Raw genomic sequence first — 27,902 nt, 5'->3', positions numbered from 1 at the left:
TCCTGCCCACCTAGCTGTTCGAAAGCACATCAAAGTGCAAGTAGATAAATAGGTACCACTCCGGCGGGAAGGTAAACGGCGTTTCCGTGCGCTGCTCTGGTTTGCCAGAAGCGGCTTAGTCATGCTGGCCGCATGACCCAGAAACTACGCCGGCTCCCTCAACCAATAAAGTGTGATGAGCGCCGCAACCCCAGAGTTGTCCGCGACTGGACCCAATGGTCAGGAGTCCCTTTACCTTTACCTAACCTTGAATGAGAGCATTTAATATATTATGTCAGGTGCCTTGTCTCATCTGAGGTGGTATGCCAACTTCTCCAGTTGGGATTCCACCCCAGAATCACATGTGATAGCCCCCCCAAGCTCTAGTGTGGTCACCCTTCTATCTGAGCCCGTATGCTTCTGAATCCCAGTTGCTAGGAACTGCAGGTTGCAGTGGCGCTGCTGTGCTCATGTCTTCCCTTGGGTACCTGACCCATCTCTGTGAGAACACGATGTTGGACTTCAATAGGCCTCTGGTCTGATCCAGTACTGTGGCTCTTCTCATGTCCTTGGCATAGCTGGCTTCCAAACAGGACAAGGCGAATTCATGGAGGAAAGGGTTAGGTCAGTGACCATCGGCCACAGTAGCTGCTGATGGGGTCTCCGAACCTCGGAGGCAATGCTTTGCCTAATTACCAGATGTGAAGGGCAAACAAGAAGGAATGTCTTGTCTTCATAGCTCCCTGAGTTTCCCCCCAAGGACATCTGGCTTTTTCACTGTCGGAAACAAGAGTTCTGGGTTTGATGAGCGGCAACTGTGATCCAGCCAGGCAGTTCTCAAGTTGTGTTCTTTATAAACAGCACCATCTACTGGCGAGTCAGATGTTCTGTGGAAACTGATTTGCAGGTTTCGTGGTACAGAACTTGGCTGCGTCACAAAATTGTCAAGGGCTCAGTTTTTTTGGTGGGGACTAAGAAAGCAGTCCGGTGTGCCTCCTTCCCAACCACAAATCGCTGGTTGCCACGGCTAGCCGAAATTAGTGGACCAATGTGGAGGTGGGCATCCCTGGCAACCAACACGTAGCGTGGAACCTGTTGCAGTTCCCTTGCAGCAGGAACTGACATTGGACATCTCTGCCTTTGAGCAGAGATACAATATCTACTAGTGGGCTGGAGCATCCATTATCCTTTGACACCTGGCGAATCCAAAATATGCTTTGCCATTTATTCTTGCAAGGTGTGGAGGGGGAGGGAACCTGCAGTGTTTTCCTCTGCTTTAGTCTTTACCGAAAGGTAATAAGTGAGTTGCCTGGTATTGGTTGAAAAAGCGGTAGTGTGGGTTCACAAAGTCAGAGACTAGGATATGTGTGTTTGTTCTTTTTTTTTGCAAGATCCTGCGCAAGATCTAGAGTGTCTAGCCTTATCACATAATGTCCAAGCTAAGTTGTCTGTGTTCCCAGCCTCCTTTGTTTCCCTCCTTTGCGCTGAAAAGCAGAGTAGTGTGCTATTGTTCACCCTAGACAACCACTGAATGACAGTCGCCAATTGTGAGGGCACCTTTATAAATTGATAGCTTGCGGTTCAGTTCTTTGAGGCTACTGATACGGCGTCACAGTTGTGGAACACATTTCCTGGGGAGTATTGCCTGACTTTATTTCTCCCTTTATTTTTAGGGAACACACTGGTTCTGGCAGGTTGTTTCCATTGAGTCTCTGGAGAATGAGTTGTGCGCTCTCTTCTCTCTCTCTCTCTCTCTTTCTCTCTTTCTTTTTAAGCTTGATGGCTACTTTTAGTCATTTTTATCATTTCATGGGTTCTCATTTCTTTTATTGCTTCTGCCACCCGGGTCAAATTAAAACCATCCCTGCACAACAGACGCCCCAGGGGCCAGGCTATATATTTTTTTTTAATGAAAGAGTAAGTTCTGCCCAAATTTGCCCAAGAGCCATCAGTTCTGTAAGCATCAGGAAGAACTTTCAGACAGTAAGAGCTGTTTGACAGTGAAACGGTCTCCCATCAGGAGGTAATGGACTCTCCTTCCTTGGAGGTTTTTAAGAAGAGGTTGGATGGCCATCTGTCATGGATGCTTTAGCTGAGATTCCTGCATTGCAGGGGGTTGGACTAGATGACCCTTGGGTCCCTTCCAACTTTGCATTCTATGATTTACCCTGGGTATAGGGAATCTCCAAACCCGCCAGATGGTGCTGAACTGCAGCTCCCATCAACCCTAACAAGCATGGCCAGCGGCCAGGGATGATGGTAGTTCAGCAGCATCTGGAGGGCCAAAGATTCCCCACAGGTGATTTAGACACTGGCATTCAGGACTAGCCACCGTTGAGGGATCCTCTTGTTCCATTCATTATTTTTACTTAGGTCTTTGAAGAACCTTTTAGGAACTTTGCATCGCATGCTGCAATACTCTGGTTTTAAATTGATTTTGTCCGTTTGTATTATATCTTTGTTAAATTGCTTTGAAATTTTTGTTGTTGCACAAATTGGTGAATTTTTTAAATAAATAATAACAATCAATTTCCTAGGCGTGGTTCAGAAATTTATATCAAGGCACTACAGATGGCATTAGAACCCCCAAAGGGCCTGAGAAGACCTCTAGCCATGGTTTAATCTGTGTTTGAAATACTGGGTGGTTTTACTCAAAATAGACCCATTGAAATGAATGAGCATGACTGAATTAGGCCCATTAATTTCAGTGGGTCCGTTCTGAGTTAAACCCACTGCTTTTGTTATTCCCATGCATCACTTGGGAATACTTTTTTATTTTTATTTTTGCGTATATATCGAAAACCTTTCTTGCCAGGTTTTTCTAAATAAGACCACTTTCTCCTTTCAGGTGCTACAAGAGAAATTGGCTCTGCTCTGACCAGAATGTGCATGAGACACAGAAGCATAGAGTCCAAACTCAGGCAGTTCTCAAGGTGAGTTAAAGCATGCCAGTGAGCTTGACACAGATCGGAAAGAGCCCTTCATTATTAGCTCCTGGACTTTGGTCAAGATGTAATTGCTACACAACCCCTTTCATTCAGGACCACATTACGTTGTTTGCTGGGGCTGGCTTCCAGCTAACCTCTGACTTTCGGTTGCTGGGAACACCCTTTCCTTTTTCTCCCATCAAACAAACCGGGCTTTGTGGGAGAGGGAGATTTTACTGCCCACCCTGAAAAGAAAAAAAAAAAAACCAGGCTTGCTGGCACAACCCTCTTTACACACCAGGAATTCCTAGTCCTGGCATTAACTGTAGCTCAGCAGTGAATGAGGGACGCCAGAGGGGGATCGGTTCCAAAGCTGAAAATTTGGGAAGTTGCTGCAAAAGCAAATTATTTTATTGGGCCTTCTCCAGTGTCTGGTAACTCTCTCTTGAGGGAGTCTGAGAGCTACAGTAGCGCCGGGAGATTTAGCTATGAAATGGAGACTCCCACCGCCCAACCCCTCCGATCTAGACACCCAGTGGCCGGCCCTACACTTCTCACGCCACCTGCAGTATGGAGGCAATAATGCACAGCCTAATGTGAAGGGCTGTTGAGAGCACTTCAAAATAATTTTATGAATGAGTAAGCACAGCTCATGGATATTGAGGGGGTTTCTGAGCGTTCTGTGTATCTGGCTTAGGGTAGATTCAGGTTGATTTCCCCCCCTCCCCCCCCCCCGCCCCTTTTGCAGGATTTGATTCCTCTTTGTGTTTTCTCAACCAAATTAGTGCTTTAATAGACTGTCTGATAAACCCACTTCAAGAGCAGATGGAAGAATGGAAGAAAGTAGCCAATCAACTGGATAAAGACCATGCAAAAGGTAGTTACATGGAAAGGGAGCCATGGACAAGATGTGGCTGAACGATACAGGTTTTAAAATATAACTGTGCAAATGTTTACTTTTTGTGCTGTGTCTTAAAGAATCTGGTCACACGAGGTGGCGATGGCTGCTTATGGGATGATGCAGGTACAACCAGGGTTATGCGTAAGCCAGCACTATTAAGAAATCAGGAATGGGCTGTGAGAATTGCACGCTCCTTGGCTGCATCTCCTTCCATCCCTTAAGCAAATCCCCCTTTCCTTCTGCAACCATGATTAAGTGTCATGTTGGCTCCAGTGTTATAAACATGGTTAGGTTTAACCACAGTTTCCGTTTTTAATATGGGTTTGGAACCATGGTTTAATGGCGTTGGCTTTCAAGTCCTGGTTGAGTAGGTGCCAGGGGCAGCCTTAACACTGTTACTTAACGCTGTTAACGTAATGCAGGTGGCATGCCATTTTTTCCTAAGCTGGAAAGGACTTCAGGGGAGGGATCACGCAGTTCTGTACCTGGTGCTCAGTCTCTTAACCATGGATAAAGAGTTACTAGGATCCGCATCTGAAGATTTGGTAGAAGCCACCACTTCTTAAAAGAAAAAGAGTGACGTGCTTGTTTTATGCAGAGATTTCAGGCCCTAAGGCGAAGTATTGCTTGCAACCGCTTTAATGTTTTGTTTACAGGTGGGTAGCCGTGTTGGTCTGCCATAGTCAAAACAAAATAAAAAAAATCCTTCCAGTAGCACCTTAGCGACCAACTAAGTTTGTTCTTGGTATGAGCTTTCGTGTGCATGTCTGAAGAAGTGTGCATGCACATGAAAGCTCATACCAAGAACAAACTTAGTTGGTCTCTAAGGTGCTACTGGAAAGAATTTTTTATTTTGTTTTAATGTTTTGTGTGTGCTTAAATGCACCCTCAAGTGCTGAGAAGAAAGTACAACCAGAATTTGCGAAGTTCCAGTGGCTAGAACCCGCGATTCTGCCCTGTTAACTACAGAGGGTTGCATTTGTAGTAGTCCTAACCACAGGAAGCTGCGGTTTCTTAAAATAAAATGAAAGAACAAGGAAAGACAGGTTACCACTAAAACCTGATGCTCTCTAAGAACATCCTGTCTGGCTGTTTTGAACTATTGCTTCTGCTCAAGCAGGACAGGTGAACCGGTGGTTAGTCCGTGCCAGAGCAGGTAGATTTTTTGGTGGAGCTGCCACCTTATCTTAATCCCTCCTAGATTGTGCTGGCCGGGGGCATTTCATTTTCATTTGTATACCACCTTTCTATATTACCGTACGGACAAGGCAGTTTACAAAGCTGAAGAGACAACGAAACAGACGGCAAAGTCCACCTACCTAATAGCAATATGATCCAATACAAGAAAGTCATAATAAAACCACAGTTTTAAAATAAAACAACTTACCGTATATCAAAATAAAGCAACATTCAACAATCCCATTAGAATATAATAGTAAGCAGTAAAATTAAATACCAACAGATAATAATTAAACAGTTTACACTTGAAGCTTACAATAAGGAATTACTAAAACTATAATCAATAAAAATGACAGTAAGTCGCAATGCATAAAATAGCACGAAACATACAAAACTGGAAAGTGGGGAGCTGTATCCTCCCCCATTTTATTTTATTTTTGTTCCTTCCCATTGCCTTCAGTGGAAAGGGAGTAACCATGCTAGCTTGTAAGCTGAAACAAAATAAAAAAAAAATCCTTCCACTAGCACCTTAAAGACCATCTAAGTTTGTTCTTGGTATGAGCTTTCGTGTGCATGCACACTTCTTCAGATACACCGAAACAGAAGTCACCAGACCCTTATATACAGTGGGAGGGTGGGGAGGGGTATGACTCAGAAGGGTGGTGGGAATGGGTGATTGGCTGATAGAGGTGGAAAAACCTGTTGACGACTGTTAACGACTGCAATTGGTCTTACAGGAAAAAGCAAGGGGTGAGATGACTAAAAATAGCTATATCATGTATAAAATAACAATAACAAACTTAGTTGGTCTTTAAGGTGCTACTGGAAGGAATTTGTTATTTTGTTTCGACTATGGCAGACCAACACGGCTACCTACCTGTAACTAGCTCTTAAGCTTCTTATGATTCTGCCTCTGGTTTGGGGGAGAAAATGAGGTGGTATCAGGGAAACAAAGGAGCCTCGGATCCTACATGTTCTCAGCTGCCGCACACACGTTGCCAGGCTGCCCACAGAAAGGGAGGTCAGAAATATTGTGCATGCCCCTCCAAGTGACCCTAATTTTGCAGTTTTAACCATGCTTGTGTTGCATATTTTCCAGGGGGTGGTGAAGGGCATTTGAGGTGCAGGTTAAGTAGGGCTACGAGCAGATTCTGACTCAGCCCACACCTCCTCCTCCTCACGAGTAATCAAACAGGACTACTTGGCTTATGTCAAGGCCCCCCTTGGGTTACTTCTTGTGACATCGCTCATCACCAGGTGTCTCACTGGGGCAAGACGGTTTGAGCAAGTGACGCCAATCCTGGCTCACCTGTATCGGCTGCCAATTGATTTCCGGGCCCAATTCAAAGTGCTGGTTTTGACCTATAAAGCCTTAAATGGCTCAGGACTGCAATACCTCAAGGACCACCTCTTTCCATATGAAACTACCTGGATCCCAAGATCATTTTCTGAGGCCCTGCTTTTTGTGCCTCCTATACAAGAGGCCTAGAGGGTGGCAACACGAGAAAGGGCCTTCTCTGCAGTGGCTCCCCATCTGTGGAATGCTCTCCCCAGGAATGCTTGCCAGGCACCTTCATTACATATCTTTAGGCGCCAGGTGAAAGGTTTTCTCTTTAACCAGGCATTTGGCTGATTCACATGGGCTTTTAAATGTGGGTGTTTTTTGGGGGGGGTATTGGTTTGTTTTAGTTTTATTATGTATTTTGTATTCTCATTTTGAGTTTTTCTGTTGTGAACTTCCCTGGGATCTTCGGATGAAGGGCAATATACAAATTTAATAAATAATAATAATATTTTCCTGCTCTTCGCTTCGCTTTTGCATACTGCTTTTGTGCTAAATATTGGTGAAATGCATTAGGATGCATAAACAATGAAAAGTAGCTTAAACTGCTTTCTCATACACTGCATGCCATTCTCAGAATTCCTAGAAAAATCAGGCATAGCCAGATCTATTTATTTTTTACAAAGAATGCCGTAGCATAGATGTCAAATGTGTTGATACTCAGACTGTGTCCCCCCCCCCTTTCCCTCTTTCTCTCTCTAGAATACAAGAAAGCCCGCCAGGAGATTAAAAAGAAATCTTCAGACACACTGAAACTACAGAAGAAAGCAAAGAAAGGTAAATTTCTCCCCGAGGTTTTCCTTAATCGCTTGGTGTGTGGCTGCTCTGAATTTCCTGTTTGTTTTTTTATTGCAGCAAAAAGCTGTGTTCTATGACTGTGCATAAATAATAATTTGTAATAATTTGGATGTACAGTGGTACCTTGTTTTGAGTCCGGGATCCGTTGTCTCAGGAGACAGTGGAGGAGTGTGCCTTTGGGGGTGAAGTCAAATGGTTGGAAGATTACAGCAGCTGCTGTGGCTGTAGAGACTGATATGGGACAGATGTGTTTTTGTTGGGGATGGGGCCAGACAAAGGCGTCCAGTTGTTCTGCTGTAGGTGCATTGTGGTGTTCCTTCTCTCTGCGCTCCATCCTAGCAGTCATTCCTCCTCTGGTCGCCGTCATGGATGCAAGACCTGACTGACTGTCTCCAGGCACTGCGGACATCTTTGTAGTGCGGAGTTGGTCTGCCAACGGGCCTGGTGCCTGGAGCCAGCTCCCCATAGAACACGTCCTTGGGGAACTTGCCATCTTCCATTCTGTGGACCTTAGGATGATGGGATGGGCTTTGGGAAGAAGGTACAAGGCGTTAATACTCTGATTTACCAGAAACATGTAGAGGACTAGCCTTGTCCCCCTGGTCCACTGACCGCACACCATGTGTCTTGTGCTGTTGTGATGTAACCTTGCTGAAATTTGGAAATTACATTTTCCTGTTTGTCCAGCTAGCCTGGAGAAGAGAAGGTTAAGGGGTGATATGATAGCCATGTTCAAATATATAAAAGGATGTCATATAGAGGAGGGAGAAAGGTTGTTTTCTGCTGCTCCAGAGAAGCGGACACGGGGCAATGGATTCAAACTACAAGAAAGAAGATTCCACCTAAACATTAGGAAGAACTTCCTGACAGTGAGAGCTGTTCGGCAGTGGAATTTGCTACCAAGGAGTGTGGTGGAGTCTCCTTCTTTGGAGGTCTTTAAGCAGAGGCTTGACAGCTATCTGTCAGGAATGCTTTGAGGGTGTTTCCTGCTTGGCAGGGGGTTGGACTGGATGGCCCTTGTGGTCTCTTCCAACTCTGTGATTCTATGATCTCTTGTTTCTTGTAGTCTCTTTGTCTGGCATATCTGTACACACACAGTGGGTCCTTTAGAGTGGAAATCTGTCCCTTCTGCTTGTCCGTCCACGTGTATGGAAAATATGCAAGGGGAGAATTTATACAGTGGTCCACACACAAGCTGTTTTAACTTGGTTTTGTGATGTGACCAGGTTCCCTCTACTACTAGTAGTGTCTCCACCAGCTTTTAGGGTAAGCTCTCCCAATGCAGCTTAGGATAAAGATGCTACAAACAAAACAAAATGAGAGGCACAACTGCTGAAACTCCCTGTTTTATTAGTGTGAAGGTGCAATGTCAGTACTTTTACATTTTTCTCATGGTAAAACAGCCCAAAGCCATACTGGAAAATGGTTTGGATTGTGAGCACTTCCTTTATTGTGAGTCCTGCTATTCACACATGCATCAAAATTTAATCCAATATTCCCATTTGATCCCCATTTACTGTTTCTGCTGAAAATCCATTAATTTAAAACAAACAAACAAACAAACGGAAATTGTAAATCTGGATGGCGGAAAAAATTGGGTGGCAGTTGGATGAGGACAAGATTGTGTGGACATTTCAGAAAACTTGCACAGAGTAGCAGCACTAAGTTCCACAATAAAATGTTCGAGTGGAAGTGTCCTTGGATGTTAAAGGTATCGATAGCACTTGAGTGTAAAGCTTGATTGCATCACTTAATTTTAAGTGACTAAAAATCACGTTGGATTTGTTTGATGCCTTCTCTCTGTTTTTCAGTTCAGTAAAATGTTTTTTGGATGGGGAGGCATTTCAAATTTTAATTTTGCTGCCAGTTTAAAAATTAAGATTACACGAAAGCCATAAGGTGGTGGTGTGATTTATGTACCAACACCCAGGATTTAGAACTGAGTGTATGAAATGTGATAGGTTAGGTGGTGCCTTTTTCTTAAGAAAATGGAATTTCCCATTACAGATTGGGAATTTATTACAGTTCACCATGGTCTCCTACACTATATTATATTTGTGTCTATTTTGATACTTGTTTTTCAACAGCTCAGCAAGCCTTTCAGTCATCTTGGGCCTGTATCTATAGCTAAATACCATTTCCAGTTCAAAAGCATTGCGTACGTTACTTCAACCATTTTTTGTGGAAAAAAATTTTTGGCCAACTATTTTTGCAAATGTGTAACATAACATTGGCTTATTAACAGTTTGATAGCCCAACCCATCAATAAATGGTATGTTAAAAAAAATGGCAAACTACTTTGAGCAGCAAAAGGTAATCCTGAAATTCACTTGATAATTTTTGCACTCTTTGGACCTTAGAATAAGATGGATTGTCACTGTGTCTCCCCATTTTTTGATCGTTGGTCTCTAGATATTTCTGTTCCGTAGGCACTTGCTTGGGTAGTTTTTCCATTTATCTCAAAGACAACTATTTCATCCAACAGATTTTTAGCATTAAAACATTTTGTTTTGAAAAATATTGTTTGTTAGCTTTTTATATATCCATTTAAAAAAACAACTAGGAGGAGCTTGAGGGATGTTTTACGGAGGGACTGCAGCTCCTGTGGGGCACAGAATTAAATTAGGAGGTTTTTTTTTTTTTTTTTTTATAAGAATTTATTGGCATTTTTCTATAACAAACATATACCCACACCCACACCTACAATAAACAAATGCAGAACAAGTAAAACAAATACAAACAATGTCAAGCTTTCTTATTGCATCTTTCTAGAAAAAAAAAAAATTTCTAATTCCATATCTTAACTTTTGACTTCCCCTGCCTTTTCACCTTCGAGTTTGTATCTTTAGTCTATTTTATAACCATTTCTCCTACAAAAAAAAACATTAACTACAATTGTATAATTACATTCAATTATATCTTCAACAGTTGCTAAAAATGCATCATCATAATAATACCTCACCATTTAATCTTCTAAATCCATAAACTTAATCCACTTAAATTCACTTTGTTTATACTCCACCTCATAAATCTTCTCAAATCATTCACATCTAATCTATCTCTTCTATCCTTAAGGTTGCTGCTAGTAACATAAAAACTTGAAATATCTCCTTTCATGTTCAAATAAGAAATATAACAAAAAGTTGTTGACAGTATTCACCCTCCAATTTCAATTTACCATATCAGGCTGCATAAAATTTTACTTAATGCTTCACCCCACACCCCCTCTGTCCATTATTCTTCTCCTAATGGCATCAGCACTGAACTTCCATATCTCTTCCCTCTCCAAGCGTCCACAGATCCAGGCACAGTCCAAATACATTGTAACCAGTTCTGTAGCAGCAATCGGTCAAACTGGTTAGATTCTTGCGCTCGAAGGGAGGGAGGGCAGGCTGCCATTCTCCTTCCCCCCGGATCGTTCCAAAAGCACAATTTCTAATCAAATTCTTTACTCACGACCACCGGGTTCTTTTAGCTCCATTCTTCACAGGTAGAACTTGGACGCTCACCGCGGGCTCTGTCGCCGCATTTGCATCCCGGTTGGGGCATGTCCCCGAAGCCCGGCTCCGTTTGCCCTTCACCCCCACTCCCCCTTTACAGGGGGGGCAAGGGAAGGGTTCAGAGCCTCCGCGGGCGCAGCCGGGGAGCCCAGGGTGCGGGACGCTCTTCCCGCACCCCAACCGGAGCCGCGCGCTGCGGTAGCGCGGCTCCTAACCCCCGGGATGGACAAGGCGCTTCGGACCCGAAGCAGCCTTCGACCACCCGGCGATGGCGTCGCCGCCGGAAGAAAATTAGGAGGTTTTGGCACATTTGGGGGATTCATCTGTTACATTGGAAATGTTTGAGATTACTTGTATGTCACAAGTATCTACAGATGTCACACACCGCTGTGTCACGCTGCTGGAGTGTGGATCTTCTGTAGCGCATACGTATTTTTAAGGTCACAATAATGTGCTTTGCATAATGCTAAGCCTAGTGTATAATGGAGAAAGATTCGTAGAATGGCATCTATAGCGAATTCTGTTCAAAAAAAATTCAAGGTTGGAGAGAAGAACCTGTGGATGTGGTTACCAGTCTTTGCTTTAAAATATTTAATGATTTCATTAGTCATGCAGTGATTTTTATTACTCTGATTTCATATTTTACTTAAGTAACCCAAATAGACACACACACACACACACACACACACACACACACACACTTGTCTAAAGATGAAAATTGTGCAGCGATTTAAACTAAGCAGATGTATGCAAATTTGCATAAGACGTTCCAGTTGCATAATTTGAGTTTTGTGCTTACAGTAAACACACCCTTCCCTGTCTTAACATGTGCGCAGAAGGATATGGGGGCTCCTTAAGTGGTGTAAAAAGGATCAATTGAGATTATCCTCCAAACCATGATTTGGAGGAACAGTAGTGTTTTGTTTTAGGTACAAATGTCCTTTCCTATATACCAGTTTTCTCTTGTTTTCAGTTTTCTTCTAATCGTATTGTGCCCTGACACCTGAACTGGGCAAACTATGGTTAGCGCCTAACCTCCAACCTATGATTTGAAACCATGGGTTGCAAAACCACTTCAAACCATGCTTTTCAAATGACATTTTAGATGCTAGCGCTAGCCATAGTTGGCCTGATTTGTTTGTTACAGGAAACCATGGCATTGAGTGGGCTGAACCTGGAAGTGGAGAAATGGAGTTGGGATCAGGCAACTCCTGATACTCCAAACCATGACTTTAAAAATGGGGGCGTCCAATTTCAGTAGACCTCTTATCACAAATCTAACCTTTCTCCCGGTTCCCCGTCGAATTCATCAAGTTGCTTCATGCAGATGTTCGAAGGACCAGTTGCTGAGACAAAAGAAACTGGAAGTTCTAACAAAGCTAAATAAATTAAAACCAGCTTGAGTACAACAGGATTTTGTTTGGGTGGAAATTTAGCACTTTGACCTTAGGAACTTTGGAATGTGAAAGAAGGAAAGAAACCTTCGGCATGAACGGGATCATTTGCTTCTCTTCAATCTGCTAATGATGTATATAAACACTAGGAGATCTAGAACACTGGTTTTGACTTCTTTTATTTTCCTTTTCCTGTGTCAATTTTTTGTATCCTGCTCACCTTCTCGACAGCTGAGGCGCTGGGTAAGTCTTGAGCTGCACCACATCCCTGGTGGCTGGTTGGTATAATTCTTGCTGTGGCCTCTTATGGTTGTCTGGTCTCTACTAGCTGCCTAGACTTTAATTTCGAATTAAAAACTCCTACATCTTTTGGCACCTTGACACCCGAGAGCACGTGTCTTCTCAGCCAAATGCTACATAAAATCCATAGTAATCCACTAGGTTTGGAAAATATTTATTGGCTCTTAGTACTGGCATTAAATTGTTTTAAGTTCCAGCTGTGCCTTCAAACACTTCTCAAGTTTCTGGGCAACATGATGATATGTGGCCAAGTTATTTTTTAGACCTGACTTGAGGCATTCAGCTCTCCCATTTTACTACCTTCTCCAGGGTATGTGCGGGAAAATTAGCTCCACATTTTAATAGCCTAGGAAAGAGGTGGAATACTCGAGTATAATCTGAGCTGTAAGTCTTACTACCAAATTGATGCCACCAAATTATAACCAAATTGATGTAAAGGAGCTGAGAAGCATTTATTTATAAGATTTTTTTTTACCCGCCCATCACCATAAATTCCTGGGGCGGTTTACAGCTGTAGAAAATACAACGGAAATAAAAACAGATGAAACTATTACAGAAGGAGCAGAACGATACAAATTCGGCCAAAGAGGTGGGAAGCAAAATACATTCATTTTCAATGGCTGCGGTACGTCTCCACCATACGGTGAAAGCTGTACAACTTAAGATGAAAGACACACCTCTCTGTGGAGGGAGTTCCACAATTTAGGAGCTCCTGGGCCACCATCCCTGACTCCTTTGAGGGGGATGGAACTGAGTATACTTATCCAGGTGTGCTGGGCTAGGTGTCCAAGAGACCTGAGGTTAGAATGGCGACACCATCAAATTTATTCCGTTTTCAAATATTTACTTGCGATCTCTCAGCAGGATGATTTCAAATATACGTGCCTATTCAAAACATCTTTTTAAAGTCTAGAGCCCAAATTCCCATGTTTGTAACCCCTTGACCCTAAAACATACCCTTAAAGAAAAAATCACTTGCATGTTATGCCCTGATTGATAACAAATATATGAGTTTGGTGTGTTGAGAATGGGTAGAAATACGTGGTTCCGAAATGAGGTTTTCAATTAGAGATGACTGACAAGTCGAGGTGTTGGGAGTAGAAAATGACTTTTGTTTACCCTAGAATGTTGTGATCTTCAGTAAGTTTGCAGCAGGGAAATCCCATTAAATCCCATAGTCCCTGGCCATTGGTCCATGCTGGTTGGGGTTGACGGCAAACATCAAGGGAGTCTTAAGTTTTAATAGTGGGAAAGACAATAAGGGGAGGTGAAGGAGAGATAAACGTAAGCAAAGGATGAAGGGGGAGCAAGTGGCTCTATATCTTGTTGGACTTGGATATAGGGTGCCAATCGGCCCCGGGGATTAAGGGATTACACCGAAGCTTTCAAGGAAAATGTAAGTTTGAGGGGAGAGGAGGGAGAACAGACTGATGGCTGTGGTTTTTTTTTATGGAATGAGATTCATGTAGTGCTGTGTTGTGAGCACTGATGAACCAACCTTTCTGTGAAACTCAGTGTGGATGTGTTCGAGAGAGAGGCTGTTTCTGTTCTCGTCTTTATACCATAACAACACAACAGGGAAAGTGGTGATAGCATAGCGAAATTCAATGTGACAAAAGATAGTGTCACCAGGGCAACCGCTAGACACCTAGAAATCTAAACAACCTCGAAAATAACAGGAGTCATCTTTTTTTCTGAATGAACATTCGTATATTTGAATCTTGATAGAAGGAAGAATCCACTCATAAATCAAAAGAGTTGCTCAACATTCAGACGTAGTTCCGGTCTACATCACATTCCCCCCACCCCAAGGGCCTAATCACCGAGCTAACGAAATTAAATAAAGCAAGATTCCAGTCAGCGTCTGTTTCCATATGAGGTAAACAAAATGTGAAGAGAACGCACACATGCAACATTACCTGTGTAGTAAAATGTAGGTAGTGTGAAATTATACTGTTAATAATTTATGAGTGGATTCTTCTTCGATCGAGATTCAAACATATGAATGTTCATTGAGAAAAGTATGACTCCTGTTATTTTCATGGTCTTCATACTGTGGCAGGAGAGTAAAGAGAAAGTCTAAGACAGGAGTCGGCAACCTAAGGCCCATGGGCCACAAGCGGCCCACGGGGAGCCGCCCCCGAACTGAGCCGCCCGCTCAGCGAGTCCCTGTGCGCTGCGCTAAATCAGCACCGGAAATCGCGTCTGCGCAGACGCCGATGCCGGAAATTGCGGCCACGCACACGATCTGGCCCACAGAGGGATATCCACTGGAGTGAACCGGCCCAGCTGAGGTAAACCTTGCTGTCCCCTGGTCTAAGTCTTTGCACTACCAAGGGGTGTTGCAGAGCAAGGCTTGAGAGCACCCCAATATGTAGCTACTGGGATGATATTGAGCCTGGTATCTTTCTAGCACACGTCCTGTATAGCAGAGGGCCGAGGTAGACCATAGGTTTTAGCTTTCTGCTTCAGTGAGATCCTAGCTGCGCTCATATGGCACATCTCAGCACTTACAGAAGTCTGTCCAAGGCGCTTAATTCCGATTTAGTGTCTGAATTACAAACACAAAAGCTTCTGCCATGCACAGTTGCACTTGAGTAGCCAGACACTTAACAGGCAACACACTGGAGCGTGAGCTCTTTAATTTCTTCCAGCAGTTAAAATAACGGCCGGTATGTCCTTATGACGCACGGCTCCGATCTTGCTAGTAGCATTCAGTAGGGTGGAGGTTAAATGTGTTCACGGCATAAACTCTGCCTGCCTCCCACTGGGAAGAAGTCATGTAAGCAGTCATTCATGGAGAGGAGATGGAGGCATGGTTGGCGACGAACCTAGAGGAATCTGGGCAGCACTCTTGCATCACACATGGCATTGCAAGGTTGAAGACCATGATTGCCATCTCCAACCTTGATGGATCTGGCTCTGTCTTGAGAGCCAGGATGGCAGTGTTGGCCCCATATTGCATCTTTTCCCAACTAATGCCCTCAAATTTCATTGGACCGCAACTCCCGTCAACCTTGACCATTGGCCATTCTGGCTGGGGCTTATGGGAGTTGGGGGACCAGCAAGATCTGCTTAGCAGCACCAGCCGTTGAGGTGATTTGTGTCCTGTGAATCTTCGTCTCACGAAGACTACTGGTCTGTAACTGAATTTCTGCTGTACCTGCTAACACTTCCATTCTTTGCAGACACATGTTATTTGCTACAGAATAAGCTTTTTGTGTGTAGAATTGACTGGCTGTGAGCAGCCACATTTAAGTCAAGGTGGGCTTTTGGGGTGGGGTGGGGGTATAAGCTAGTGTCTTACCTTAATAAGCTTTCTGGGCTAGCTCACAGGCTGTTGGTTTCCTTTTGTTTGCAACACATATACTTTGATGTTCTGTCAGTCCCCAAACCCTGAAGGCAAATAAATGTACTGCTTCTGTCAGCTGCTGTCTCATGCCAGCTTCAGTTCTATGGATGCCTTTTTGTGGTCACTTTTGCCAATGAAGCACATCAACTTGGATACCAAGCTGTACCTTAACGGTTCAGTATTTTTCCGGGGAATTTTAAAAAATATACTTAAGATGGGGGGCGGGGGCGGATGCACAATATGGTGGTGAGTTTGGCAGGAGATGAGAGCTGTGCATACATTTGAACGCCAATATCCTTGTTTGTTTGTGGGAATTGAAGCAACTTCCCTATTTCCCTTGTGAAATTGATTTCCGCCCTGATACCTTTATGTGAAAAGTTTGTGTATATATATACACCAACTCCTATTACCCCCTTTAACTTTTGCTTATGAAACTGGATTGGCTTTAAACTGGGGTGAGTAAGTAACCTCCTGGACCTGACAATCTTCACTAAACTTTGGTGGGACCCAACCAGGTTCTTACTGAACTGGCCTTCCTGCCTTTTTACAGAACCATTTCCAGTTTGCTGGCCAAGAGAACACCTGCCAGCACCTGTCCCCTAAACTCTTCAGGGCATGTTCTAGGCTGCATGGCCATATAAGCTTGGTGGGTAGAGCACACGTCTTGCATGCAGGAGCTCCCGAGTCGGAACCTTGGCGTCTCCAGTTGAACAGATGAGAGAGCAGGCGGTGGGGAAGACGTCTTGTCAAATGCAGGCATAGGCAAACTCGGCCCTCCAGATATGTTGGGACTACAACTCCCATCATCCCTAACCACTGGTCCTGTTAGCTAGGGATGGTGGGAGTTGTAGTCCCAAAACATCTGGAGGGCCGAGTTTGCCTATGCCTGGTCAAATGAGTCGCTACCGGTCAAAACAGACAATACTGCAAATACAGTGAGCTGGTGTGAGGCAGCTTTCTGCATTCCATGCAGTGCATTGGGCAGGCCTTGGGGGGGGGGGGGGCTCGTTGTTACTGCATATTATACGAGGAGATTGGTAATCGGTAGGCAAGACGTCGTCATCAGAAGACCCCATGCTGGATCAGAACAAAGGCTCACCAAATCTCGTGTCCTCTCCACCACAGTAGCCTTGGGAGGCCCACAAGCAGGGCATGCGCTCAACAACAGTGTCCCATTTATGTTGCCCCAGCAGGTGGTACTCTGAGACAGGAGGGTAGCGTGCAGCCCTCATGACTAGTGGCCCACTGATAGGCAAATTCATAGAGGGCAGTTTGAAGCCATCTTCGTTGGTGGCCTTTGCTATGCCCTTCTGTAAGTGAATTCCATAAACTGGCAGTGCACTATGCGAAAAAAATGCTTCCTTTAGTCTTTTCCTGAATCTCCCACCGTTGTTTCATTGGATGGCTCCAGGTTCTAGAATTGTATCAGAGGGAGAAAAAGCTTCCTTCAACCACTTTCTCCAGGCATAATTCTATAAATCTGTTATGGCGCCAGATACGTTTGTCCACCATTACTGATCTTCTTGTTAAAGGAACCCCAAATAAGCTGCTAACGATTCCCAGGGTACCTGAAGAAAAGCGGGGGAGACTACCAGTCTGTGTCAATGTAGCTTGAATTGTTCCATCTTCTGTTACGTATTTGATGAAATGCAATATTTGACCGCTCTGTGAAAGCTTAACCTCTTCTCCTCATCTGTGTAGCCTGTTCTTAATACTGTAACATATAAGAACTGTGTTTTCTTTGTTAAATAAATATTCCCTCCCGTTTGTCCCAAAGGAGGTATGCTAGACTCCTTGGTTTAAGCCGCAAATTCAGCTTAATCAAGGCAGATTCACTCCCATTGAGGTGGATCGACAAGGGAGTCAACGGCATGTAGTGACTAGCCGTTGTGAACACGCTTGACGTGAGCCCAGAGATAGCCAAAGCGGTATACAAATGTTTACGGGCTTCCTTGGGAGTAGCTTCGGCCTATAACCACCTTCGCTTTTTCTCCGATGTGAACAGGTAGAGGAGACATCCAACCTCAGCTAGACAGCGCCTTACAGGACGTGAATGATAAATACCTACTTCTTGAAGAAACAGAGAAGCAGGCTGTTAGGAAAGCCCTGATTGAGGAACGCGGCAGGTTCTGCTCATTCATTTCCATGCTGCGGCCTGTGATTGTGAGTTTTGTTTCGAGCCTTTTCCCCGTTGCTTCCACAAAGCATGTTTTGAGTCTTGAAATTCCCAGGTGTCAGAAAAGGTTATTTATATATGCTACTACTGCGTCCCGTATTTTGTTAGCCCCAAAATGGAAAATGAGCAAGGTCCCAACTAAAGAAGAATGGCAACTTAAGCCTACAGAATATGTGCAGCTTGCAGACTTAACATATAGAATAAGAGAACAAGAAGAACATATGTTTAGAGAAGGTTGGAAAACATTTATTGAATATATGGGGGGAAGGGAACTGTGTGCACTTGAAAATGTTGGCAGCATTAAGATAAACTCAACAGTGTAAATAAGTTTTGATGGGTGCAATAATGGAATACTGAATGTATTCTTGTTCTTGTAAAATATGCAGGGATTTATGATAGGCAAAATGAACCATGGAAAGAGGAGAAGGGAAGTCATTGAAATTTTAAGGGTGTTTAAATAAGTATTTTAAATTGTAAAAGAGAAAATTTAATAAAAAATATTATATTAAAAAAGAAAGTGATGTGGCAAGAACTAAGAGGGCTTTTAAAAAAATGTTTAAGAATGAAGGAAGGTTGACATCTTGCTTGCCAGCCTGACCTTTTCTGTAGCTTCAGTCATAAGTATCTAATCCTTAAAAAAAAAAACCTTTAGAAATTGTGTCTGTTTAAAGAAGTGAGTGGTGCTTATGCCTTGGCTTAGTAAGATGAAGCAGCTAGTTTGTCGAAGTTGACCCAAATTGCATACGCAATAGAACTCAGTAACACGGGCAGTGCTGATTTTCTGCATCGTTTCTGGGTTTTTTAAAAAAATCTTCCAGGAAGAAGAAATCTCAATGCTGGGAGAAATAACTCACCTGCAGACCATCTCAGAAGATCTGAAAAGCCTCACTATGGACCCTCACAAGCTGCCACCATCAAGTGAGCAGGTTAGTTTGACTGACGAAGGGCTAATTTGTTTGGTTTACTGTGTCTACTCAACTCCCAAATGGTAGAATTCCATATATGTGCAAAAACTTAGGACAATGACCCATTGAAAACACTTCCCCATGCAAGTGCTATTGATATGATTGGCAGCTGCCCAAGAACAGAGTAACATCCTTGCCTAGCTCCTCTTGGGGTGGTGGCCGGCTGTGGGGGCTCCAGGAGGAGAACTTTCCAGTAGACTGTGCCCTTGACCTTCATCTGTGTCAATATTTTCCCAACCTGGTGCCCTCTAGATGTTGTTGGACTACAACTCCCATCATCCATGACTGTTGGTTGTAGTCCCAACAAAATCTGGAGGGCACTGGGTTGAGGAAGTGACAGGTGTAGCTTCACTAGATTTCAGCAAGCAGCACTGGAATATGGTTGGCAGAATCTTGAATAAAACTGGTTGTTTTGTAAAGGTTTTGCTGGTCTGGAGGGCTCTGAGAAACGTGTGTTTCAAGAAAGAGAAAGAGACTGAAGGACCGTGATAATAACAAATCTGTAACGTTAGAAATAAGTGTGCTGAGATGTTAGTAGGATATACTTAACTGATGCCCTGATAGAATTGGTTGACCTGACAGCAGCTAGCTAGTTTCAAGCCACCAATGACAAATTCACTGGTTGTAAATAACTGAGCATAGCTATCTCCTGATTCTCCAGGTAATTCTAGATTTGAAAGGCTCTGATTATGGCTGGTCCTATCAGACTCCTCCATCATCTCCCAGTACCACCATGTCAAGAAAATCCAGTGTGTGCAGGTAAGCAGAAAAGGCACATGATCTGTTTCTATGGGAACCCAATGTTTTACGCTAATAAACGCCCTTCTGTAAGCTTTATTTATTTATATGCTTGAATCCTGCTCTTTCCTCTAGGACGTTTGAAGCACCTAGGAAGGACCACTCAGTGTTCATCCAGGCACTGATGTGGTCCACACCTTTTGAGGGCTCAGCCACACGTGCCGTTAGTCCTGTGATTTCTAAACATGTTTTTCTTTTGTCCTGCCGCTTTCCTCGGGAAAACCTGTGGGTTACTGCTGAATCGGAACAAATGTTAATTAGGTTTTCTGCAGATTGATGTTTGTTCCAATTCAGCGGCCAGCCGTCGAAAGCAGCAGGACGAAAGAACCTCTCAGACTCTTGCCTAGAAATCATAGTCCTATCCGTGCTGCGACAAAACGTTCTCCCCAACCCATTCACGGGCAGTGAGCTTTTTGGTCTTGACTCACATCAAAATAATGGTGTTTTAAGATGGTTGAATCTGGAGGTACGTCTGAATTTTGTAAAATAATAACATTGAGATAGAAATAGAATCATTGAGCGTTATTATGACAGCCATGCAAAGAGGCTCTGGAAAAAACTTTCAAGGGAAACCGGCCACTGACCATCCAATTGTCGATTCGGGGTCTGGTATTCTTTGCCGCTGTCTCATGAACCCGCAAACTTTGTAAATGTTTATACAATTGTTTAATCGTACAGCAGGCTTAATTTCTCAGTAGCGTAAACTGCTTGGATGCCTCCCGTTTCTCTTGCAACTTGTTTGAGTAACATTTTTTATGGAAAATTATTCGGTAGTACTTTACTGTTCAGTACTGATGAAATGCAGTTCAGAAAAAAAGTTATTTTTTTTTATTTTTGCGTGTTTTGAGCATCTAGATCCCCTTCGACCTCTTCCATGAAAACTGTTTTCTCTCTGCTAAAACAGTTTGGCAGCATGCATCTCCTCCTCCTTCCTCACTCCTTGCCAGGCACACCGATGTCTAATTCTCTCCTTTTCTCCACCAAAAGGAAGACGTTCTGCTGTATGTTCCTTGCTCCTGTGTTTCTTTTTAGCCTTAAATGCTATGATGATGTTGATGATGATTATCATCATTATTTTTAACAAATTTGCCTTCCAAATCACATGGGTTGGAGAGCTGAAGCACCCTACGGCATGGTAGACCAAGATGCCCCTTGCATTCCCCTGCGTAGCTAGCTGTCTGTGCATGCGTATGTATAGTATCTATAGACAGGAGATCTATAGATATTTCTATTGACAGCGGTAAGCACAGGCTTTTCAAAATGCAATATCCTTAACAAGGAAAATGGCTGGCCGTACAATCCCAGCAGCGGTCTTCTAGGCAAACTAGGCAAGATGGTGGGAGATTCACGTGACTATCATCGCCACAGGCGATGGGACCATATAGCCTCTTGCCTCCCGCAAAGCAATTGCCAGCTCAATTTATTGCTTAAAGGGAATCCTTGGGAGACCCCCATCAAAGATCTCCTGCTATCTTCGTCTGGTGAACATTTGATAGTATTATGTAAACAGCAGAAGCTTAATGAAGAAACTAGCCAGCCCTCTTGGATTAGCAGCGAAACCCCTCCTCTGCCTTAAATTTTAAAAATTCTGCTGCAGACTTTTAACCCCAAGCAAGGGTGCCTTTTCTGGCAATAGGGCGTGCTATGAGAGGAAGCGACATGGCAACCTCAGGTGCAAAGTGAGGTCACTGCTTGCATCAGCAGAATTGAGAGGCAAGGCACATCCAATCCACTGTGCATAGTCTGCCAGAAGTCTCTCCTGTTCCAGCCCCATTGAGTACTGCAATATGTACCAGAGTGCAGTAGTGGTTTTGCTACCACTCCCATTCACGTCAGTGGAACTTACACAGGGAATCTCTCAGTAGAACATTCCACGTGCTGGTTAGCTTTTTGTTCGGGTGCTGATGGGATTTCTCACCTCAGGCGCCTTCAGCAGCCCTAATCGGTATCCAATGCAGCATTTCAAATATACCCGTAAAAGTCCCCTAGCCTACAAAGGAAAAAGGTTTTGTGTCCAGCAGAGTCAGTGCTCTTGCAGACCTTCCATTCACACAGTGAAACTTCCTCTTCCTCCTTCTGTGCTCCCACACCTTCAGATCGGCTCTGAGGTTGCCCCAAGCCCTCTGCAGCAGATTGGGGTGGCGTGAGAGGAGAAAGGGAAGTTCTGTTGCATGAGCAGAAGTCATTCCACTCGTGCAACAAACGTTCAGTTCGACCCAAGCTATCCCAGCTTCCTCCCCAGTTGCCAGCTGTTTCGTTCCATGCTGGTAGCCTGGGGTGGGGTGGGGAACCAGCTCCCTCCCGCTTTCCTGCCTGGTCTCCTGGAGGAACTTCTTCCTTTGCAGAAACAACCCGACTCGTTCATTGCAGCATTCTAGTGCCACGCGATGCTGTCGATTTGCCATTTTCCATCCAATTCCTAAGGATACTGCAGTTCCTTACAACTCTTCCCAGTTTCCTCCTGCTAGTTGTGCTATTTATTTTTTTAATTTTTATTCTTTGTGCTGCATGCCCTGCTGGAGAACCATGGAATGTTAATTGTCCTGTGCCGGTCTCTTCCCCCTCCCCCCCCTTTTTGTTTCTCTCCCCCCCTCCCCCTTTGCCCTCGTCTCTCTTCCTTTTGTATCTCACAGCAGTCTGAACAGTGTAAACAGTAGTGACTCACGGTCAAGCGGCTCACACTCTCACTCACCCAGTTCACACTATCGCTACCGCAGCTCCAACCTGCCCCAGCAAGCGCCGATGAGGCTCTCCAGCGTGTCCTCGCATGACTCCGGGTTCATGTCCCAGGACGCTTTCCAGTCCAAGTCGCCATCCCCGATGCCGCCAGAGGCCCTCAACCAGGTATGCTTAGGGAGCAGCTGCCCCCGCATGTAGCACCTTCCGTTTCTCCCCCACGTTCGAGATCTCCAAGGGCTTCTGTGCTCATTGTGCTTTTAGTGGCTTCTGCTTTGGGTTATTTGGTTGTCTGCCTGCTGCATTACTCTACTGCAGGAGTGGGGAATACATTTTTTTCTAGCCCAAGGGCCACATTGCCTTTCGAGGGACTTAATGGGGGCCACGTGTCAGTGGTGGGTGGGGCCAGAGGCCAAAGTGGGTTGAGTATTGGATGTAATTTTTTCCATCGTATGATAGTCGGACATGACTAAACGACTAAACAACAACAACAAATGATAAGCTACACAATTACAGATCCCTTCTCTTCCATCCATTCAGGAAAAGCAAGAGGTCAAGGGTACCTTCTAGCCAGGCACAAAATATACAAGGAGGGTGTGAAATAGGACCAGTGAAGGGGATGGCAAGGAGTGTGACCTGGATAGAGTCTAATGTGCTGGATAGAGGGTCCTGGAAGGTCACATTTGGCCCCCAGGCCTGAGATTCCCCACCCCTGCTTTATTGGGCAGACTACTGCTGCTTTCCTATTCTCACCCATAGCAAATTGTGTGTTAAGCCTGGTTTGCAGTTGCCAAGAGGTAAACCCAGCAATTGCCTCCTGCCGCTGCAGCCAAAGGCTAAAATGCGGGGCCCTTTCACATATTACAGGAAAGATGTTTGCATCTTCCCGTCTTGTCTTTCACATTGAGTTGATCACGTCTTTTCTATGATGTCTTGCAGAGGAAGGCAAGAGAAATGCACATGCAAGCCGTCAGGGTACGTTCTCCCTAGAGCTCCCTCTCGCCAGTCTCCTCCCAGCCTGATGCTCTCCAGATATTTTGGGGCTACAAACAGGGTGGTGGTGCAGTGTTAATTTTACCTGTGGTTGACGATAACAAGAGAAACTATATATAAACAACAGCTTCCAGTGATACAAAGCCAAATGCAGATTTTAATCAGTATCCCATAGATTCTGCCATCCTGCAACTTAAGTTAGAACCTTCCCCCCATTTGCTATGCAAATTCTTGCAGTCAATGTTCGGGCCAGTAGATGGTCGAGGCAGGTGATCTGAAAGTTGCCTCCTCAGTTATATTATTCCCCTATTTTGTACTACATCATCCCAAGCTATTTGATCCCCCAAAGCTTACCCCATAAATGTTTCCTTTCCTTCCAATATGTTTCAAGCCAAGCTCCACAAAAGAGGTGTACAGCAACTTAAGTTGAAGTGAAATTAGTGAAAAACAACAAAACAAAACACACATACACACAAGAAACCCCTGGGTAATAAATACGTATTTACAGGGTATGGATTTCCTCACTTCTGAGAGCAGATCTCATATGTTCAGGAAGTAGAATGTGGCGTTTCTGTAGACACCTGACAGAAATGGCTTGTTTTGAGACCACGACCACACCTAGGGCTTGTCATAAAAATCTCTTGATGCAAAGTTAGCAGGGACGGGGAAAGGCTAGGCTGGAAGCCTTCAGCTGCCTTTGCATGTGATGCTGGGATATTTAACAAAAGTGTTGCATTCAGACATGCCATTTCCCCTGCATGCCCAGTGAACCAAAATGCTCCAGGGAACACTGTGTCGCACACCCCTTGGAAAAGACTTGGAACTATTCCAACTAGGAGTTCTTTAGTTACAGGATTCACAGGTCCACATTTGGCCCACGTTAAAGGGCACTTCACATGCTGATGTTTTTAGTGTACACCTTAAGCCAAGATCTAAAATGACTTAATGTGAATGCAAATCAGGTATGTTTGCAAACATCTGTATCGCACAGCAACACCTGTATCGCACAGGTACGCTAATTGGCGATTGGCCAAAGCTGAGTCTGTTGTCAGCAGCGTAACTGGCATGGACTTTGCGTAATGTGTGAAATGGCCCAGACCATCAGTTGTCCTACTGTGCAATGCATTGTTTCTTGTTTCTTTTGCAAGGTGGGTTCTGCATGGCATTAGCTTATATGAAGGGATCCAGCACACAACTGGGTTTTGGTCTACCACAGTTGTAAGCTATCCGGGTTTTTGAGTCACTAAATTCTTGGAACTATGATGTATTTTAGAGCTGGTCACAAGTTGGAACTTTCCATGGGACCTTAGCTCCATGTGGATTTCTAAGTATAAAGAAACTGTTGCTCAGTGGGGGGGAAATTGGCATTCTTAATGTGCTAATGAATAGAGGAGCCCCCACTGCTGATCTAAAGAGAGAGAGAGAGATGTCCATAGTATCATTTCAGCGTGAGGATAAAAGGGATCATTTTTATGTCCCGGATATTTGAGACTTGCTTGAATGTCCTGCTACTCACGCAGGCAGAACCCAGAAACATGTTTAATGTGTTGTGTGTTGTGACCAACTGACGGACTTTCATCTTGGAATTTATATTCACAAGAGAGAGAAAATAACCTTGCGCTGCCGTGTGTCATCGTTTGAAAGCAGAATGTTGATTCTTGCTATAAAAGCCGTGGATGAAAGCGTCATTCTGCTTTCTCTGCTGATGCTTTTTATGTGTTTTTAGTGGCCCGTTTTGTGTGATTTCCGTTCTCTGTTGCTGAGGGACAAAAGAACGCAATGGGCAGTTGTTGCAACTTCCCGTGCCATGGAATTGTGGGAGGTAGGGTGAAAAGAGGCCGTTTTGCCTCGTGGCGTATCCAAATTACCCCATATCATAGTCAGTTGGGAGGCTTAAACAAGCAAGAAAGACAGAGGAGGGTTTTTTTCCACAGGGAGAGCCAGAAATAGTCCTGCCTATATATCTTATAAAAAGGTCAGTAAGCCTTGCGCCTTGGTGTGTAAAAGGTTTGCAGGCAGTGGGTTTAAGCCCTCATGTACAAGCCTGTAGTATGAATTGCACCCCTTATCATCACCTCCATGAGTAGGACTTGCTTTTGCAATCTGCCCACCCTTATTTTGTTACGCATGGGTTGGAGAAACAGGGCCTGCTTTGTGTAGGCTCTGGTATATATGAGCGTTTCTTTCAGCCCTGCACCTCTCTGCATGTGCAACATACAAACAAGGGTGACTCTGATCTAGGTCTGTCCATTTAAAAAAATCGAGCTTGTGTTCCAAAGTACAGTGGTACCTTGGGTTACAAACACTTCGGGTTACAAACTCCGCTGACCCGGAAGTAGTACCTCGGGTTAAGAACTTTGCCCCAGGATGAGAACAGAAATTGCACGGCAGCGGGAGGCCCCATTAGCTAAAGTGGTACCTCAGGTTAAGAACGGTTTCAGGTTAAGAACGGACCTCCGGAACGAATTAAGTTCGTAAACTGAGGTATCACTGTAATTTGATTCAACCCAGAGCAGGTGTTGAGAACCTGTTTCTTATGAAATAGTGAGGCCTTTCAGCACTGTAATGGGAGATGGGGGCAACTATTGTGCACCCGTACAAAGCAAAGAGTCTCAGTTCTGGGTGAAGAAACCTCAAATTCTGTGCTTGGAATAAGTAGAGCAGATTGTTTTATTTGCATATGCTTAATAGGTTTGCAACTACGTTGTCTCAATTCTTTGCTGAAGAATTGCCTTGCATGCCTACACCTTCTATGGGGGCGCATGCTTTTTGCTCCTGTTGTATACTTTTGTAGCCCGCTGCTATCTCATTGATGTGGATCACTCTGTAGCAGGGCTGGGGGAGGAGGAACCTGTGGCCCTCTAGATGAGGTGGAGCCCCAGTTCCCATCAGCCAGTGGCCCAGGAATGATGGGAGCTGTAGTCCAGCAACATCTGGAGGGCCACAGGTTTCCCACTCATAGAATTGTAGAGTTGGAAGGGACCCTGAGAATCATCTAGTTTCAGCCCCCTGCAATGCAGACAAAGGATTGGACCTCGCTTTATCAGCACCACGCTAGCCAATGGAGCTATCCAGGCCGAACTAAAAGCACTGGAATGTGTGGTTTGAGCTGAAGAGCAGAGAATCCCGGGAAAAGGTTGGATTTAGGTGATCTGGGGTGCTCCCCGTCACTCTCTGCGGCACTACAGGAAGAGCGTCAATTTGTTACCACTGCAATGTTGAGATTCTCACAACTCTCCAGATGTCTCAACACCGATTTGGGGAGTATAGTACAGACATACAAACAGCGCAGTGAGGCTAAGGGCAGGATCCCTGCAGGTGGACTCTCTTGACCACCAACATCCCTTGCTTAGGTAAGGCCGTATGGAAACATTGGGGTAGCTTTGAACAACTTCCCGTGAAGGAATCCACGTGGAAAGTGCTTGTGTCCACCTGGAAAATTCGGATTTACTTTCTCAAGAAAGATCTGTGCGCAGCAGCTGGTCTTTTGCTGCTGGCCCTGTTCTTGACAAATTCGTGTGGGGTTTCCAGATATAGGCTTTTCCCTAGGTACCCCTGCCTAGATTTTCCCAACTACCAGCCTCCAAAGCCAAGGCACGTCCAGAGGGCCTTTGCGTTGTGGTGCTGCAGCTGTGGCTTCAGCGCTCCGCCGATCTGCTCCGAGGCAGTTCTGAAGGTGCCACTGCGTCAGCGCTTTCGATTGAAACTGAAATCTCAGCAGGGAGTTGGCACGTGGCGTCATAGATGTTTGCTTCCTTTTAGAAGCAGCAACGGCTCTGCAACCCTGTTGCTTTTGTCCCTCTTGCACTTTGGGAGCGTTGAAGGCTTTCAGCTGCGTTTATAACCATCAAATTTTTGCTCTGATCTCCTAACACTCTGCTTCTCTCCTCTTCCTTCCGTGAATGTATTCGTTCCTCTGTGCTTTGTTGGGTTTTTGTTCTCCTGTTGGCTTGTCTTTCCTCTCCTTTTCTGTTCCTTGCCGTGTCATGGTTGCCGCTATTTTTTTAACCCAGCAGAATTCGTCCAGCTCTGCCTCCTCGGAAGCCTCTGAAACCTGCCAGTCAGTGAGCGAGTGCAGCTCCCCCACGTCAGTCAGCTCAGGCTCTACCATGGGGGCTTGGGCCTCCACAGAGAAGGTGAAAAAGGCTTCGTCTCTAAGACATGTTCTTTGATCCTCCCCGGGCTCTGAGACACAGGCCCGAAATAGTTCTCACGAGCGCAAACGAGGGGATGAGAATGGAAACCCGTAAAGCAGGCATGTCTGAAGTCTGTTTCGGGGGCCTAATCTGGCCCGCCGGACAGTTAAATTCGGCCCCTGTGGCAGTTTGTTTCCTGGGGTAAAATCCTAAAAAAAAACCTCAACAAGTTCAATCCTAAAAAAACAACCAGGGGGCTCAACAATTTCAACCCTAAAAAAAGGTCAACAACTCAACTTTGGTCAGCCCTCACGGCCCTTCACTTCATCGGATCTGGCCCTCTTTGAAAAAAGTTTGGACACCACCGTAAAAGGATCGAAATTGGGTTTGGGGAACTCTTTGGACCTCCAGCTGTTGGGTTGACTACATCATTCATCACCCTTGGCCATTGGCCATGCTTGTGGGTGATGGGAGTTGTATCTTAGC

At 44.7% G+C, this 27,902-nt stretch overlaps 1 protein-coding gene across 11 annotated transcripts in view; it reads left to right on the top strand.

Moving 5' to 3' along the window:
- Positions 1 to 27,902, top strand: part of MTSS1 (MTSS I-BAR domain containing 1) — a 140,048-nt gene that overhangs the window by 103,689 nt on the left and 8,457 nt on the right. For 4 of the 11 annotated variants that reach the window (XM_033155829.1, XM_033155836.1, XM_033155831.1 and 1 more), the window contains exons 4-11: positions 2,828 to 2,912; positions 3,692 to 3,783; positions 7,031 to 7,105; positions 17,678 to 17,835; positions 18,667 to 18,774; positions 19,475 to 19,572; positions 22,245 to 22,455; positions 27,297 to 27,416. In XM_033155829.1, coding sequence (XP_033011720.1) covers positions 2,828 to 2,912; positions 3,692 to 3,783; positions 7,031 to 7,105; positions 17,678 to 17,835; positions 18,667 to 18,774; positions 19,475 to 19,572; positions 22,245 to 22,455; positions 27,297 to 27,416 — 947 coding nt within the window. Of the gene's footprint in view, positions 1 to 2,827; positions 2,913 to 3,691; positions 3,784 to 7,030; positions 7,106 to 17,677; positions 17,836 to 18,666; positions 18,775 to 19,474; positions 19,573 to 22,244; positions 22,456 to 27,293; positions 27,417 to 27,902 lie in introns of all 11 variants that reach the window. The other 7 variants (XM_033155833.1, XM_033155838.1, XM_033155834.1 and 4 more) reach the window with 2 other exon arrangements.

The sequence above is a fragment of the Lacerta agilis genome, chromosome 7 (assembly GCF_009819535.1).
Source record: "Lacerta agilis isolate rLacAgi1 chromosome 7, rLacAgi1.pri, whole genome shotgun sequence".
Classification (NCBI taxonomy): domain Eukaryota; kingdom Metazoa; phylum Chordata; class Lepidosauria; order Squamata; family Lacertidae; genus Lacerta; species Lacerta agilis.
The sequence above is the reverse complement of the archived record's forward strand: the minus strand, read 5'-3'. Positions and strand labels throughout refer to the sequence as shown.